This window comes from Schistocerca gregaria, chromosome 1 (genome assembly GCF_023897955.1).
Source record: "Schistocerca gregaria isolate iqSchGreg1 chromosome 1, iqSchGreg1.2, whole genome shotgun sequence".
In the NCBI taxonomy this organism is placed as follows: domain Eukaryota; kingdom Metazoa; phylum Arthropoda; class Insecta; order Orthoptera; family Acrididae; genus Schistocerca; species Schistocerca gregaria.
Genome location: NC_064920.1, coordinates 469,717,654 through 469,736,132, shown reverse-complemented (window position 1 = coordinate 469,736,132; position 18,479 = coordinate 469,717,654). Strand labels below are relative to the sequence as shown.

At 42.4% G+C, this 18,479-nt stretch overlaps 1 protein-coding gene across 1 annotated transcript in view; it reads left to right on the top strand.

Moving 5' to 3' along the window:
• The window catches only part of LOC126353082 (beta-1,4-glucuronyltransferase 1-like), a 174,560-nt gene extending 156,453 nt beyond the window's left edge, over nucleotides 1–18,107 (top strand). Inside the window, exon 5 of the mRNA XM_050002736.1 lies at nucleotides 16,753–18,107. Within this exon, the coding sequence (XP_049858693.1) occupies nucleotides 16,753–17,142 (390 nt within the window). The 3' untranslated portion in view covers nucleotides 17,143–18,107. The remainder of the gene's footprint in view (nucleotides 1–16,752) is intronic.
• The last annotated feature ends 372 nt before the right edge of the window (nucleotides 18,108–18,479 follow it).

Genomic DNA, 18,479 nt, shown 5'->3' with positions numbered 1-18,479 from the left:
ACAGTAGTAAAAACACTCCGGAACAACACACTTAAAACCCACTTGGAGCACACACGATGAACAATAAAACTGCCAGGTGGGACCTGCCGAGGGAAAAGGTCAGAGAGTACGGAAAAGGAGGGGAGAGCATGGGGCAGCTGGGGAAGCGGCGGGATGAAGAGAGGAGGGCCATCAGTGTGTTCACGAAGAGGCAGGAGACACGTGGGGCGGGAGAGAAAGAGGGAAGGCAGGGCAGGAGGGAGTGCAGAGACACTGGAAGGAGGCACAAGAGATAGAGGGAGAGTAGGAGGGGGAAGCCGCTCAGGAGGAGGGAGGGGGAGGAAAGGAAGCCCAGAGGAGGAGGCAGGAAGAAGGGGTTAGAGTTGGTAGAAAGGGTAGGTGTCAGGGTGAAGCTCATCATCCAGGGGGGGGGGGGGGGGGGGGTAGACGGTGGAAGTTGTCTTGGGAAAGGAGATGGAGGGTGTGGAGATGGAGAGAGGGTGGGACACAATGGTGCGGCAACTAGTTGGGGGTGGAGAGGATGGGAGAAACCAGGGGGTGAGGGGGATCAAGGCGGCGGACAATATATAGTGTGCGGATGTGTTCAAGGAAAAGGAAAAGGTGGGGGAAGGGGATGAGGTCGTAGAGGATGCGCGTGGGGGATGGAAGACGATGCGGAAGGCGAGGCGGAGCACATGTCGTTCGAGGAATTGGAGGGCTTTATAGAACCGGGGAGGGGCGGAAATCCAAGTGACACTGGCATAACACAGGATGGGGCGGATCAAGGATTTGTAGGTGTGAAGGATGGTGGAAGGATGCAGACCCCACGTCCGACCGGACAGTAGTTTCAGGAGGCGGAGGCGGTTGTGAGCTTTGTTTTGGATGGTAAGGAGATGGGGAGTCCAGGTGAGATGGCGGTCGAGTGTGAGGCCAAGGTATTTGAGGGTAGGAGTGAGGTGGATAGGACGGCCATAGATGGTGGGGTATACAGAAGCAGCTTTCATCAGAAATCAGTACAGACGTGCACCCCGCCCTCCAATGAGCTCTCGCTTGACACTACTGTAGTCGCAAATGGCGGTGGCCTGCCTGGGGCCAGTGGAATACACGCTACAGGTCGCCTGGCTCGGAGCTTTCCTTAAAGTAACCGATTTGTAACATCCCAGATCACGTAAGAAACAGATTGGCCGTCCTTACGGCGGAACAGGCAACCGCAAAAATAGTTTTCCCGTCGGTCAACAGATGTCGCAGGCGACGCTACAATGCTAACTGACCTGTGCATGTCGCGGAATTGGCAACGCTGAATCTTCGGTGACGTGAATGACGCTGACTTGTGTTCGGCTAGAGCGCTGCGCGCGTAATTCATTCGTCACACAGCTGACTTTAGAGTGTAGACCATGATCGGCAATGGTTTTTCCCGAGTTTTCAATCGAAGAATGTAGATTCGCTCCTGTAATTCTACAAACCAAGTTTATTTCTACTGTAGGGATACTTCTCACAATCCTATGCGAAATGAAATAAATGAAAAGTAACACACAAACATTTCTCGTGAGTTACTGTTTAAAAGCAGACTAATGCAATCGCATAGGTTATACACTCGCCTTCCATGCCGTCCATTTCCTCTTCGTTATACAGCTCTTCTGATACGGATTATGGTGGTAAAAAAGATCTCCACGTGCAGGTTAACACTAGAAAGTTTTCAAAATCTTCTCAACATCTTTGAAATATAATCCGTTAATTTACTGACAAATATTGCACTGAGCAGTGGGTTTCGCGTCCGACATTACCGACATAATTATTTATTTTGTATTGAGTATGTATAGGGATTAGGTGAGTTATAACGACAATATATTTTTCACGTTGAGACTGTAAATGAGTTTAAGAAACAGATTTTGCTTCCTTTCTTTGTATTTCTGTAAGCGTTCTTAAGTATAACCACATTTTGCATTTGATTACTGTTAGTTGTGAACGAATATGATTTCATGTACGCATTTAACAACGATATCTTCGAAAAAAATAAATATTGTGAAACTTTAAATATCGTGAGTAAAAAAAAAATTGATGGTAAACATCTTAACTTTGCGGTCAGCACATCTACTATTGTCACAAGCAGTACTGATTTGCTCAGATTTAACAAATTACTTCTGTCTAGTTAAACGTGGTAGAGTGATGAAGGCAACGAAACTTATTTGTGCAGCCTAACGGATAATCTTTATTTGGTACTTAAATACAATATGAATAAACTACATATTTCTTATAATTTTCAGTTTTGAGAGTGTTCTACTACACTTGTCTTTGAACATTGTTCTGCAACTGTAATACAATTTGCACTTCACAAGATGATTCAAAATGAAAAGTCTGTGTTCTCCACATTCCTCATCGTCCAACCAGTGAAAGTTTTCAAGTGTTGATTTGATGTAATTAACAATCCTAAACTTTATATTTCTCTTATAATTAAACTGTAAAAAACAGGACTCATATGCCTGTAAAGACATTTCAATAACGTTGCTAAACTCAACATTTGGAGCGCTGAGTCACACTGAAGAATGACTCAAATTCCCAGTTGCGTATTTTTTATGGAGAATAAATAATTCCCTCTTCTCTTCAAGCTCACTGCTACATGTGTCTCCTTACATCCCAAACAATCATACCTTTCGATGCATATGTGTGCTAAGTAGCCAGCAAAATATGCTACTGAACACTGTTCATAGGAAAGGTATTGCTGTGGGGAAGACAAATAAATACTCGTTGGCCTCGATGGTACTCGCTTCTTCATCCGTAGAGGAACCAGGGGTGTTCGGAATTCCGATGTTTCCAGAGCTCTCCAACAGCTGAGATTCATCACCTTCTTTTTGCAACACACAGTTGTTCAGTAACAGCATCTTGTCAGTGTCCTTCTCACTATTTGAAGCGTCACAAGGCTTCATTAGTGAGTTACCAGTGCTTGTTCGGAACAAGCACCTTAGTGTTCTAACTGTTGGATTACGGCTGTAGCCTCCTTTCTGACGGTACACAGAAGATAAATTCTCAAGAGCATCTTGATTCAATCTGCTGGGCAGTAAAAATTTAATGCCGACAGTTTGTTCCTCAAGAAAAAACTAAGCTATAGCATTCACAGTCTGGATTAAACCCGTAATGCATGGTGGTGTCGTTATTTTACCTGTCTTTTTCAGTTTTATTTATGGTACTTAAGACATCCTTTGCATTCTGTAGCGTCTCCATTACTACTGTTCTGATAATGCACACCTATATGGATTAGAGGAAAATGCTGTCCTGCTGTTCAAAACTTCAAACAAATTGTTCATAAATTCAATAAAAGTAGCTGTGCTCGCTGCTGTATCACTCTGCAGTTCTTTAGTCGCTACACAAGTTCTGATAGCTGCAGCAACAGAGTGGCTGAGGACCTGGACTGCCATTTTACATTCATTTTCTGGAATGAATCAGGTTGCAAATGACTGTCAGTGAGTTTTACCAGTATTCTGTTTTTTTTTTTCTTATCAATGTCATATGTTTTCCTGACATCTTCGAATAAAACAACAGGATTGTTGAAAATGAAGTCGCCATTAAGCAGATTGTTTAGTATGCTTTTGAACAAATGTGGGACATCATAAATATAAAACAATTTCTGTTCATTTACAATAAAATAAGGTTTCTCAGGCATAACATGTAAATGCTTCACAACACTTCGATTACTAGCTCCCTGATCACAAACGAATAATTTTGGCTCTAGGTTTGCATTTTGCAACAACATAATTAATTGCTGTAAGAGTCCCAATAAATCCGCATGTTTTACCCCGGAATTAGACAAAAAATATGAAACAGGCAATTTCCAGTTACTGTAGATGCCTCTAATCATAAAAACAAGTGCATAATTTTCAGGAAATGATTTCCTTCCCCTGTCACCCAAATCTTCTAGACCTTCTACTAAATCGAGATGTTTTGCATATTCCAGATGGCGCATATCGACATCTCATCAAAAGATAGTACACACGCCTTTTATAAATAAGTTTGTGTCTCAAATTTCTTGCTAAGTTGACTAAAAAGGTTTTTGTTAAACTCTGGTAGAAATTTTGTGACGCCAATCCAGCGTCTAATTGTGGACCGTCCAGGTAATACGACACCCAATTTTCGCAAAAATTTATATGCTGCAGGAGATTTGTAAAACATCAGAGAGAGATTTTCCTCGATAGAAGACCACGGACGTTTTTTGCTCTTGCACTGCATTGCAGCCTGTGCCCTGGAGAAATCAGATGGGAAGCAGAAACTGCTTAACACATGGGCAATGTTATTTGAGCTCCTACAATGCAATAATCTACTCTTAACTTTTGACAAGTAGGAAGTTTTGTTTTTCAGTGATCTGTTCATTGTGTATTTTCTGTTTGAGTTTTTGCTTTCTGGGAGTATCCTCATCATCACGACGTAGCATACAGAGTTTTCTTTTAACTTTTCTCGCAGGCATTCCTATGACTTCTTTCAGTTCTGGAAATGGTTCACTCTTTTGTGGTGCTGCATTTATTTCTACCAGAAGCACTGTACGTTCTCCTTGCATTGTTCACTTTCAGTTCAGGTGATGACAAACTATTCTTATCACTAGTTCCCTTACATAGTGCTGAAGAACCAGTGTCAGATGTAAATTTTACGGTAACTGCTGTGTGTATAAGCCGTTGTTTCGTAGTTCATGAATGACTTTTCATCAAAATGGACATCACACAGCAGTCTATTGTGCAGTTTTTCTGGGTCCGTATCCAGCAGTTTGACATTGCCTGTAACAATAACTGTCTATCAGAAAAATACGATATATGTATATACCATTAACACATTTAGTATCTCAGTCTACATTAGCATGATAGAAATGAATCTTTCATTAAGTATTTGCTAAGAGAGATCTTTGTGTGCAACCTTTTTTGGGCTTTAAATATTATGATTAATTCTGGGAATGGCGTTTTAAGTCTGGTCAGCAGTGAGCGAACTAAAACAGGAAAGACTGCATTCTCATATGTGAAGACGAATTTGAGGAAACGACATTCAGTCGTGTTCGGTTCGTAAACTTTACTCGGTGCCCACAGTGCCTCTGAAGTTCCTGCAAAGTTAAGAAACACGTCATTTCTAATTTCTTCTGCGTGACATTACTTGCTTCGTAATTAAAACAAACATTGCCTGTAATATTGTTTCCCCTTTAGTGCCTAGCTTTTCACAGTGAGAAACAATTAAGTAGTGAAAGCATAACATCAATGTTTGCAAGTGTTTGCGTGATGAAAAGCTGATTCTGTAGTGTTCAGTTCCATTCACCACTGCGAGACAATAACATTCAGTCTTTTTCGGTAGGCAGTCGGTAGTGTTCGTTAGTGTTCAGCTGGCTGTCGATTTCTGAGAAAAGCATCATAAGAAGTTTGCCTCGTCTCCCCTTTGGCGTTACCAGCACGGAGAGTACGCGTCTTCTTGCGAACTTGCTTTATGTTGCTGCTAGTAAATTTCCTCGTCAGGTGTAATGAGGAGCCAACGAAAGCCGTCAAACGACGTATGTGCAAAATTCTGGAACAAATGTAAAGAAGGTTGGAGCTGCAATTCAATGATAAGTGCATTGGCACTACTTCCAAGCGTTTCACATCTACGTAACAAATTAAGCCACCAACATATTTATTTTCCTACGCCACTTTGTTTGCTTTTTCAAAACCAACAGGCAAAATAATCTTATCTCAATATCAAAGATTTACATCGTAGCGGTAACTAGAAGTCTGCGCGGACAGGAAAAATGCCGCCGTCCGTATGTGCACCGCATCCACAAGATCATTATCCACATCTGCCAAGTTGCTTATCCGCATTCTGAGATATTAACGTTTTGTAAAGCAGCTTAACCCACCACTGCTCTGAAAAGAGACTTGTGCCTCGCCTGCTGATTTCCGCACTCGGTTATGATGCGAATTAAGGCTTGACATATTTCAGTGACAGTCATTTCAAATTTAAATTCTTTTACTTCGCTTGTAACTTATCGTAAATGATAGAAGAGTGGCACAAAACGATGAATTTTGGATTGTTGTGGAAAGGGGGCTGCAAACGCGGTAATATTCAAGTGAAAGCGTGTTTTTTGAGCTTATTTTGATGGTGTCAACTTTGAAGAGCCACAGACGGCAAACCATAATAATGTTAAAAATTTACTTTGTACAATTTAAAGATAACCCGCAAATATTCGCAACAGACGTACGCTTTTATCTGCAACACAGTTATTACTGGGGATATCCGCACTCGCGCAGACCTGTTACTATAAGTAGTGTTGTTTTCGAGTGAAAGCTGTGTGAGGATTATTAGCGCAGAGATAAAAAAAAAAAAAAAATAGGCAGCTTCTATAGTTCGCATTCTATGCTCGTTCTCTTCTATTCTCCTCCCTTCATTCCAGTAAAAACGCTTGTTCACACGTATAAACGAAGGGCACTGAACGTTGGCGACTTATCTATGAATACTCATTTGCAGCAGTGTAAACGAGGTTTCACACTCGTGCACTTCGTTCGCTCTAGTATATACCAGGATTTAGAGGGACCGATGACCTAGCAGTTAGATGACGACTATGTTGCCATTTCAGATCTAGAACCATTTTCAAGTACCAAGGGAAAGGTCTTGTAAGGTAATGCTTCTTAAATTGTTTACAAAATGTTACCAAACTATGCTTTCCATTTTATTACCCATATATTATATAGGTTTCAGTTTTCACATTGCACACAAAAATGCCTGTACACTCAAAATTACGATAGTGAAGTGAATAAACAGTTTAAAAAAGTCCAAATCGCAGCAAGGATTTCATTTAAAAATTATATGACATGATTCTTGTACAGGAAGGAATGCCACGTTATATCAGAATATAAAATCGACAAAATTTAGATAGGATCGAATGCTTAGGGCTCTTTATTAATTCTTACTCGTAACTAATTTATTGATTTATCTGAATTTAAAATCCACTCCCGTAACCTTTCTTTATCTTTGACGGGAAATCTGAACATTTTTAGTTCAGGATTTGTTCGTCTACTCCTTCCACAGTTGATATACTCGCAGGGCCTTGGCATGACGACTCGATCCACTACCACCGGTATTTCAGAAACAGCTGTACTTCACAGACGCCAAATAGTGGGAAGCTGCACGCGTTCGGCCGATGTTGCCATATATTTCACAGAACGGAGTGTCATCTAGTGGTTGATTCCACAAGTAAGCGTGTGACGCTGTTGCCGCCTGGTGGCCGTTCCCTGACAAAGCTTGCCTGCTAGACCAAGCGATCGGGCAATCTGTTTTTACGTGATCTGGGGTAACATGTTGTGTGATTATGGTATTCAGATTGCTGTTACAGATACAATACGATGTGACAGAGCCATACGACGAACACGATGGTCTTCTCACTCCGTTGTGCCACATTGCTGCGCGGGGCCCAGTCTGCTTGCGACTCTAAATTCTAGTGAACAACGCTGCCAACACTCGTGTGCAGTTGCTATATTCCTGCCAAGTCTTTCTGCAGTATCGCACAGGGAACATCCAGTTTCTCGTAGCCCTGTTACACGATTTCGTTGAAACACAGTGACGTTTTGATACCGGCGTCTTTATCGCCTTAAAGGCATTCTTGAGTAACATCAACTAACCACGTACAATCTCAAAGGTAACTGACGCTCACGATCGTTGCAGCAAAGCACACCTGATTTGCATCCTCAAAGTGGTGATACCCACACCACTCTTTGCTACTGGCTCGAAATTTGAACAAACATCATCTCTGAGATGTAGAAACACACCTACCAACTTCATTTTATGTCACACAACTCCTTCTTGGTTTTGCGACTTTTTTCCTTCAGTGTATGTTGGCTCTCGTTGTGTATTAGCTTATGAAATCACCAGTGTTTGGAAATTCAAGTATCATGTGAAGGGAAAAGGAGTTTTATCGGAGTTATCAGCATAAAACACACAAAAATTACTGCATGATGTATTCAGTATTAAAGCAGCAACAACAGTTCAAATGATAGGACCACAGCTAGAAGACCAGAAGTTTAAAATTCGAAACTCATGCATCATATTTCATGTTTAAATTTAATATTTAATTTGCAGTCCTACGTACGAAACACAAAAGATTACGTCAGAATTCGTAATGGGGCATGTCAGTCGGCCTATGAGGTGAAACGCAAGTGATATACAGGGTGAAAAGTATTTAAACCGACAAACTCTGAGATGTTGTAGGGGACATCAAAACAAGTATTTTTCCCTAATGTCATTTTTTCCTGTGAGAAGTATTTAAACCGGCAGAGGAAGATTTCTCTGGCGCCAAATTAATTAAACCACAAATATTTTCCCATTTTTTATGACTAAGAGACAACACATTAACACAACCCAGTTTCAATTACAGTAGATTTTCTAAAATTCCTCCATTGACACGTAAACAAAGTTTACACCTTCGGATCATGTTCTGTCTGACACGGGCAAAAACCCCAGGATTGTGCTCCCTGCCGCCGTTGGATAAGCAGCTGCAGCAGCAAGTCGCATAAACCTAGCTTACTTATTTGTTAGATAGTTTAATTAATTTCTTTGCGTGTTTTTGGGTACTTGCATTGTTTAATTCATATATTTCGGGCGTATTATAGTATTTGAGGGTTGTAGCATCGCGCCTTAGTACCAGAATAGTGTAAATTCGCGTAGTCGTCTGTCTTCTGTTTTTGTTTTGAACAGCCAGTGTCGGTTGGTCACAGTCATTGTGCTCCCTGCCGCCGTTGGATAAGCAGCTGCAGCAGCAAGTCGCATAAACCTAGCTTACTTATTTGTTAGATAGTTTAATTAATTTCTTTGCGTGTTTTTGGGTACTTGCATTGTTTAATTCATATATTTCGGGCGTATTATAGTATTTGACAGTTCTAGCATCGCGCTTTAGTGTTTACTTCGTAGATTCTTATTTAAATTGCGTGTGAGTTTCGTATAGGAGGTGCAATTTCGAGTTTTAGTTACTGTAATCGTAGATTCAGCAGATTGTAGCGCAGTCGTTAGGCATTTGTACAGGTTAGTTGATACATTCTTTGCGTGTTTCGCTTGCGTTATCTAGGCACGGACTCGTGTTTCGGTAACTGTTGTTAAACAAACATTAGAATGGACAGGGACTGCGATTGCTGTGTTCGGATGAGGGCTGAGCTGGCATCCCTTCGCTCACAGCTGCAATCGGCGCTGACTTCGGTCGCGCAGCTTGAGGCTGTTGCAAAAGGGCACCACTGTGGGGAGCCGGACTTGGGTATCACGGGGATGTCAACCTCGTCCCGTCTGTCCCCAGATCGGTCTGCCGCTGTGGTTGCCCCGGTTGCTGCCCACAGTGGGGCTGAGCCCTCGCCTGTGGTTGATTGGGAGGTCGTTCCAAGGCGTGGCAGGCAGCGAAAGGCGTCCCCGGAGGCTGATCAGAAAGCCTCCCCTGTGCGTCTGACAAACCGGTTTCAGGCACTGTCTCTGGCTCAGCCAGATGCAGCTGCCTGCCCTGTTTCAGAGGATCATTCTCAGCTTTCAAGGTCCGGGCAATCGCAGAGGGTGGGCTTAGTGGTAGTTGGGAGCTCCAATGTTAGGCGCGTAATGGGCCCCTTAGGGATACGGCGGCTAAGGAGGGGAAGAAATCCAGTGTGCACTCTGTGTGCATTCCGGGAGGAGTCATTCCTGATGTGGAAAGGGTCCTTCCGGATGCCATGAAGAGCACAGGGTGCAGCCAGCTGCAGGTGGTGGCACATGTCGGCACTAATGACGTGTGTCGCTTTGGATCTGAGGAAATTCTCTCTGGATTCCAACGGCTATCTGATTTGGTGAAGGCTGCCGGTCTCGCTTACGAGATGAAGGCAGAGCTCACCATCCATCATCGTTGACAGAACCGACTGCAGATCTTTGGTGCAGAGCCGGGTGGAGGGTCTGAATCAGAGGCTCAGACGGTTTTGCGACCGTATTGGCTGCAGATTTCTTGACTTGCGCCATAGGGTGGTGGGGTTTCGGGTTCCGCTGAATAGTTCAGGAGTTCACTACACTCAGCTGGCGGCTACACGGGTAGCGGAGGCTGTGTGGCGTGGACTGGGCGGTTTTTTAGGTTAGAAGGCCTCGGGAAACTGCGGGATGGGCTGCAATCTCAAAGGGTGCATGGTAAATACAGGACGTGCTTGGATCAAGGAACAGTCGGAATTATAGTTGTAAATTGTTGTAGTTGCGCTGGAAAAGTCCCTGAGCTTCAAGCGCTAATAGAAAGCACAGAAGCTGATATCGTTATAGGTACAGAATGCTGGCTAAAGCCTGAAATAAGTTCTGCAGAAATTTTTACGAAGTCTCAGATAGTGTTCAGGAAAGATAGATTAGGCAGAATTGGTGGTGGCGTGTTTGTGTCTGTCAGTAGTGGTTTATCTTGTAGTGAAGTCGAAGTAGATACTCCGTGCGAATTGGTGTGGGTGGAGGTTATACTTAACAACCGAATTAAGTTAATAATTGGCTCCTTCTACCGACCCCCAGACTCCGATGATACAGTTGCGGAACAGTTCAGAGAAAGTTTGAGTCTCGTAACAAATAAATACCCCACTCATACGGTTATAGTTGGTGGGGACTTAAACCTACCCTCGGTATGTTGGCAAAAATACTTGTTCAAAACCGGTGGTAGGCATAAAACGTCTTCCTAGATTGTCCTAAATGCTTTCTCCGAAAATTATTTCGAGCAGTTAGTCCACGAACCCACGCGAATTGTAAATGTTTGCGAAAACATACTTGACCTCTTAGCCACAAACAATCCAGAGCTGATAGAGAGCATCATGACTGATACAGGGATTAGTGATCACAAGGTCATTGTAGCTAGGCTCAATACCATTTCTTCCAAATCCATCAGAAAAAAACGCAAAATAATTTTATTTAAAAAAGCGGATAAAGTGCCACTAGAAGCCTTCCTAAAAGACAATTTCCATTCCTTCCGAACTGACTATGCGAATGTAGACGAGATGTGGCTCAAATTCAAAGATATAGTAGCAACAGCAATTGAGATATTCATACCTCATAAATTGGTAAGAGATGGAACGGATCCCCCGTGGTACACAAAAAAGGTCCGAACGCTGTTGCAGAGGCAACGGAAAAAGCATGCGAAGTTCAGAAGAACGCGAAATCCCGAAGATGGGCTAAAATTTACAGACGCGCGAAATTTGGCACGTACTTCGATGCGAGATGCCTTTAATAGGTTCCACAACGAAACATTGTCTCGAAATTTGGTAGAAAATCCGAAGAAATTCTGGTCGTATGTAAAGTACACAAGCGGCAAGACGCAGTCAATACCTTTGCTGCGCAGTGCCGATTGTACTGTTATCGACGACTGTGCCGCTAAAGCGGAGTTATTGAACGCAGTTTTCCGAAATTCCTTCACCAGAGAAGACGAATGGAATATTCCAGAATTTGAAACACGAACATCTGCTAGCATGAGTTTCTTAGAAGTAGATACCTTAGGGGTTGCGAAGCAACTCAAATCGCTTGATACCGGCAAGTCTTCAGGTCCAGATTGTATACCGATTAGGTTCCTTTCAGATTACGCTGATACTATAGCTCCCTACTTAGCATTCATATACAACCGCTCGCTCACAGATAGATCTGTACCTACAGATCGGAAAATTGCGCAGGTCGCACCAGTGTTCAAGAAGGGTAGTAGGAGTAATCCATTTAACTACAGACCTATATCATTAACGTCGGTTGGCAGTAGGGTTTTGGAGCATATACTGTATTCAAACATTATGAATCACCTCGATGTGTACGACCTATTGACACGTAATCAGCATGGCTTCAGAAAACATCGCTCTTGTGCAACGCAGCTATCTCTTTATTCGCACGAAGTAATGGCCGCTATCGACAGGGGATCTCAAGTTGATTCCGTATTTCTAGATTTCCGGAAAGCTTTTGACACCGTTTCTCACAAGCGACTTCTAATCAAGCTGCGGGCCTATGGGGTATCGCCTCAGTTGTGCGCATGGATTCGTGATTTCCTGTCGGGAAGGTCGCAGTTCTTTGTAACAGACGGCAAATCATCGAGTAAAACTGAAGTGATATCAGGTGTTCCCCAGGGAAGCGTCCTGGGACCTCTGCTGTTCCTGATCAATATAAATGACCTGGGTGACAATCTGAGCAGTTCTCTTAGGTTGTTCGCAGGTGATGCTGTAATTTACCGTGTAGTAAGGTCATCCGAAGACCAGTATCAGTTGCAAAGCGATTTAGAAAAATTGCTGTATGGTGTGGCAGGTGGCAGTTGACGCTAAATAACGAAAAGTGTGAGATGATCCACATGAGTTCCAAAAGAAATCCGTTGGAATTCGATTACTCGATAAATAGTACAATTCTCAAGGCTGTCAATTCAACTAAGTACCTGGGTGTTAAAATTACGAACAACTTCAGTTGGAAGGACCACATAGATAATATTATCGGGAAGGCGAGCCAAAGGTTGCGTTTCATTGGCAGGACACTTAGAAGTTGCAACAAGTCCACTAAATAGACAGCTTACACTACACTCGTTCGTCCTCTGTTAGAATATTGCTGCGCGGTGTGGGATCCTTACCAGGTGGGATTGACGGAGGACATCGAAAGGGTGCAAAAAAGGGCAGCTCGTTTTGTATTATCACGTTATAGGGGAGAGAGTGTGGCAGATATGATACACGAGTTGGGATGGAAGTCATTAAAGCATAGACGTTTTTCGTCGCGGCGAGACCTTTTTACGAAATTTCAGTCACCAACTTTCTCTTCCGAATGCGAAAATATTTTGTTGAGCCCAACCTACATAGGTAGGAATGATCATCAAAATAAAATAAGAGAAATCAGAGCTCGAACAGAAAGGTTTAGGTGTTCGTTTTTCCCGCTCGCTGTTCGGGAGTGGAATAGTAGAAAGATAGTATGATTGTGGTTCGATGAACCCTCTGCCAAGCACTTAAATGTGAATTGCAGAGTAGTCATGTAGATGTAGATGTAGATGTAGATGAGTATCCTGAATTGTTCCTGCTGCTGCTACTATCCGGGCAACCAGATCCTCTTCTCATGCAACAGGAGTTGCGTAAACAAGGTTGCGTATCTCTCCCCACACAAAAAAGTCCAGAGGGGACATATCTGGGGATCGAGCACGCCATGGTACAGGACCACGTCTGCCAATCCACGTTTCTCGGAAGCATCGGTTCAGGAATCGACGCACACGACGACTGAAATGTGCCGCCGCCCCGCCATGTTGGAACCACATGCGTCGTCTTGTAGGGAGCGGGTCGTCTTCCAGCAATTCTGACAATGCTCTAGCGATAATTGTAATAGTGCCTGTCATTTAATGGCCTAGGTAGCAGACACGGCCCAATTAAACAGTCCCCAACAACATCGACCCAGACATTAGCGAAGAACCGCACTTGATGAGCACTAGTAACTGTGTCATGTGGATTATCCTCACTCCAAACATGCGAACTGTGCATGTTGAAGACTCCATCACGCCCGAACGTTGCTTCATCGGTAAACAACACAGAGGATGGAAATGTAGGATGAATTTCACACTGTTCCAGGTACCACTGCGAAAACTGTGCTCTGGGTGGATAATCAGCTGGTTCCAGGTTGTGGACACGCTGTACGTGAAATGGACGTAACAACTGATCTCGAAGGACTGTTCTTACATTCGTCTGATTCGTCCCCATGTTACGTGCAATTGCGCGAGTGCTGATTGGAGGATCCTGCTCCACAGGCTGCAAGACAGCTTCCTCAAATTGCATCATTCTTACCGTGTGACGGCGTCCCTGTCCTGGTAATCTGCTAAATGACCCGGTCTCACCCAGACGTTGGAACACAGCAGCAAATGTCGTATGATGCGGGATACGGCGATTAGGATATTGTTGGTGATAAACCAGTTGTGCAGCTCGTCCGTTGTGGTGCGCTACGTAGTACGCACCAACCATATCAGTGTACTCACTCCAGGTGTATCGCTCCATTAGTAAACAGAGACAATGCACTGCTACACTGGTGGACAGCAGTTGCCTACAACTGAAGAGCGTAATACGCCCTCTAACAACTGAAGATCGTGATACGGCCTCTAACAACTGAAGAGCATAATACTACCTCCATCGGTTTAAATAATCCTCATAGGAAAAATTGACATTAAGGAAAATATTTGTTTTGATGTCCCCTAAAGCCTCCCAGAGTTTGTCGGTTGAAATACTTTTCACCCTGTATTAACAAAAGCTTATTGGATCTTTAAAAGAAATTAAAGGTGTACAAGAAATGTGCTATGTTGAAAACAGTAACAGACTATATACTCAAATGACACGATTTCCCTTATCTCTTATATGATGCTACAATGCAACAGGCTGGAGCTCTTGTCTGCCTAATTGGTGTGTAGTCTTATTACTACATAAAACATATACAAAAAGAATATTACAAAAGCTCCAAACCATTTTTTACTGTATTACAATTTGATAATGTGCTCCCAGAGATTTATGTTGGTCGTATTGTCTGATTATTACAATGTCTATGTTAGGTACAAAATAGCGGAAGTAAAGTTGGTTTAAACCATCTCATACATTTAATGTAGCAATATTATTATACGTCGTTTAGATAGAAGAGTGATCCACCCTATTGCATTATAGCACCATACAAGAGATATTGAGAAATTATGCTCTTTGTGTATATAATCTGTTACTGTTTTTGATATTGCACGTTACTTATGAACTTTTCATTTCTTTTAAGGACCCAGTAAGCGTTTGTGAATGTATTTTGTGTTTCATTTTATATATCAAATGGCATACCCATTAGGAGGCCTGACATAACCTTTTGTCTTACGTACTCGGAACTGAAAATCTCCTATATTGAACAGGACACATGGTGCATGAGTTTCAGATTTTTAACTTTTAATACGATACAAGACAATGATCTTCTAGTTATGTTAGTACCATTTGAACATTATATGCCAGTAAATACTGGGCCACAATTGCACATGGTACTATCGGCTATCTGTAGATATGGTTCCAGACGTCTTTGGCTGCTCCATAACAGATGTGCCTGTCTTATTATATGGTAGGTTTCTGTATGTACATTAATAATGGATGTAATGTAGTGCACTATTGGATTGTAAGCGTGCCACACACACGTATGAAAGTGATAAGTGTCTCTCTATAGGTACCGGCTATTTAGTCAAATCTGACGTGCAGCTTGGTTTATGAGTATATATGTGTGGACAGCCTGTAATTAAAATATGACAGCATATGGTGTATGAGATTTGTTTCTTGGGTAAAAACGAAGGCACTTACAACACAAGACACAGAACATTTTCTACAAAACAATTAAAACGTATGGAAAGGGATAAAGGACGGTGTACTCGTCAGAAACTGGAGCTATTAAATTTTTATGACTCTTTCCTCCGAATTCGCTAGTTAATATACTTCTTTTTACCACGACTCCACTTTTTACCATCTGTCGACAGCTGTTGTGGTTTCAGTCTGAAGACTGGTTTGATACCATTCTACAAGGGTGCTTATCCTTTTCCAGGCTCTTCATCTATGAATAACAACTGCAACCTACATCAAGCCGTATTCAGTAGTAGTCCCCCTCTACAGTCCTCCGCCTCCTCCCCCTCTCCCCCATCCCCCCCTCTCTCTCTCTCTCTCTCTCTCTCTCTCTCTCTCTCTCTCTCTCACACACACACACACACACACACACACACACACACACACACACGCTCTTCTCTCCACTATCTATTTACGATTCCTTTATGTCTGAGGATGTGTCCTTCTAATCTTCAGCATTCTTCTGCTGCACCACATTTCAAAAGCTTCTGTTCTCTTCTTCTCTGAACTGCTTATCGTTCACTCCTCATGTGCGTACGAAGCTAAGCACGCCCGATGCGTACGTTCAGAAAGGGCTTGCTAACACTTTAAATTTATTATTCGATGCAGTTTCGGAACTGCCGCCGGATTATGCCGGATTCTTGTCACGGTATTTCGGCTGACAACCATTCAGCCATCTTCAGGTGACTGTTTTCCACTGGAGACTGCTAGTTCACATCGCTAGTTCGCGCGTGACACTAAACCTCCGCGCACGTAGCGGCTGCCGTTGCGCATACGTCTTCGCGCCAATTTTCCGTGTAAAGGTAGCCACGTGAACTAGCCATCTCCAGTGCAAAACTTTCAACTGAAGATGGCTGAATGGTTGTCAGCCGAAATATCGTGGCAAGAAGTCAACGTAATCCGGCTCCAAACCCGAAACTTCATCCAGTACTATTGACGCATGGAAAATATCAAGAATCACACCTAAGTTTATATTCCATACCTACAAATTTTTGTTTTTCAGAAAGCATTTTCCAGCTATTCGCAGTCTGCATTTTATATTTCTTCATTTCGGCCACTATCAGTTATTTTGCCACCCAAGCATAAAAAGTCGACTCCTTATTTTAGTGTTTCATTTCCTGATCTAATTCCTTCAGCGCCGTCTGATTTAATTACTACATTCCGTTACCCTCTTTTTACATTTTGTTGATATTCACCTCATAAAGGATTCTCAATAAACTATCCGTTCCGTTCAGCTGCCCTCTGTCGACACTTGTCTCACTTTAAATAATCAAAACATTTGACATAATCCTCTTTCGTTCAAGATTCTCTCCATCTCCCCCCGCTACGCTTCTGCACTCGACATTCGGTTCTTACTCATTGACTAGAGAAAACTCGCGCTGTCGATTCGACATTGCCCAGCGAATGTCAGCCTCTGAAAGAACTTGCCACCCTAGCCGATATTGTACCCTCACACTTAACAACCTTTTTTTTCTCACAGGCATACGAGATGTTTGCCTCTGGTTGGCGGTTCTTCGTCCTGGACCACGCGTTCCTCATTCACTGGGGCCTGCAGTCGATAGACAAGCGGCCCAAGTGGCGATGGAAGGAGAACACCATCAACAGCGATCGCTTCCGCAAGTGGGTGAATCGAGTCGCTCTCAAGTACGACGTGGACGAGATGAAGCTTACGTGGAGATACGCCGACTACGACTCGAGTATGACGACGTGCCCTCGGCAAAAGTGCAAATCAGCACGACCCAAACCTACAAAGTCAACTCCGTCACCAAAGAACCAGGAAAAGCCTACAAAGGCAACTCCGTCACCAAAGAAGCAGGAAAAACCTGCAAAGGCAACTCCGACACCAAAGAAGCAGGGAAAGAAGGCCTAGGCCCAACGAGACGTGGAATTCCACAGAAAGTGTTCGTGACAGCAGACTGAAAACGTGTTAGCTAGTCTTCAAAGTGTGCATATTTGTATTTTTTTGTGATTTCTTGCTGAAGTACTGTCTATGTTTATTGATGACACTTAGGAACGGTTGCACGGAAACTGAAACAAGCTTCTGTTGCTTACACTGTGGACATGCCTTTGGTGCCTCTATGAAAAAAATATGAGTCATGAGTTTAGCTCGGCTTTCATCAACCATTACTTGTGGGCTTGTCTTATTGTTTCTAATTGCACATCTTTACAGAATGCCGTAGTATTTATTTTTAAATGGCTTGTCACTTCTACAAGCTATTTTTTGTCAGTGTTATCTTAGCACATAATAAAATTGTAATTAATAACATTCCTGTAGTTTTGACAAAACTGCTGTGTTTAACAGATCGCAGATTTCTGTTTTAAACTGTATGTGGAGTATAGTAAAGTCCACGAACTGAACTGACATGAATACTATTTCATGACTCAAATTAATTGAGGAATGATATTATGAATATGATATAACAGCGAAAAATCTGTAAAACATTTTATGAGCTGTTATTAGTGCTTATCGTTCAAAGTAGTTATAGGGTGTTCTAAAACGTCACTTATTTATTGTATTGTAATTTTAAATATTGATGTATCTCAAAGAAAGTGATAAGATATTTTTCTTCGTTGTTTTTATAACGACTGAAATACGGGTTTCTTATCCGACTGCTGTGATAGTGAAGACTCTTGTAAGCTTTGACATATTCAAGTATGTACACTCTTCCAGATAAGTGTAACCGCCAAAACCATAAGTGCACTTTTACCACTCTTCCATGCTGGCAACCATTTATGTGGCTGCAGTCACTTTCAAAGTTAGCATATTTATTGTCCTAAAAGTTATTTTCAAAATGTGATATAAGTATATAATTAAATTACAGTATTATATTGTCATTAATCTACTTCAATTTTCCAATTCCTCATCTGAAAAGACTAATGAAGTGCTTCACTCACAACTTTTCCCTACAGTATAAGCATTCCTTAAGGTGAAAACTTTAGTCGAGGCTATGAAGAATTGCTGGTATTGGCTGGATTGAGGGGATATACTGAACTAGAAACTCAGAACCTTTGACGTCAAATAACCTAAGTATGATGTTTTATAAAATTGCTGAAGCTAGTACTAAATCACGCGACTTAAATGTTATTTGAAACAGTTACAAACATTAAATGAGACAATTCTAAAACATTTGAACTCACTTCTTTGAAATTAACGAAGATACGGGAGACAACTTCAGAGGTTTTGATTGTTATGTAAGTGGTCATAGC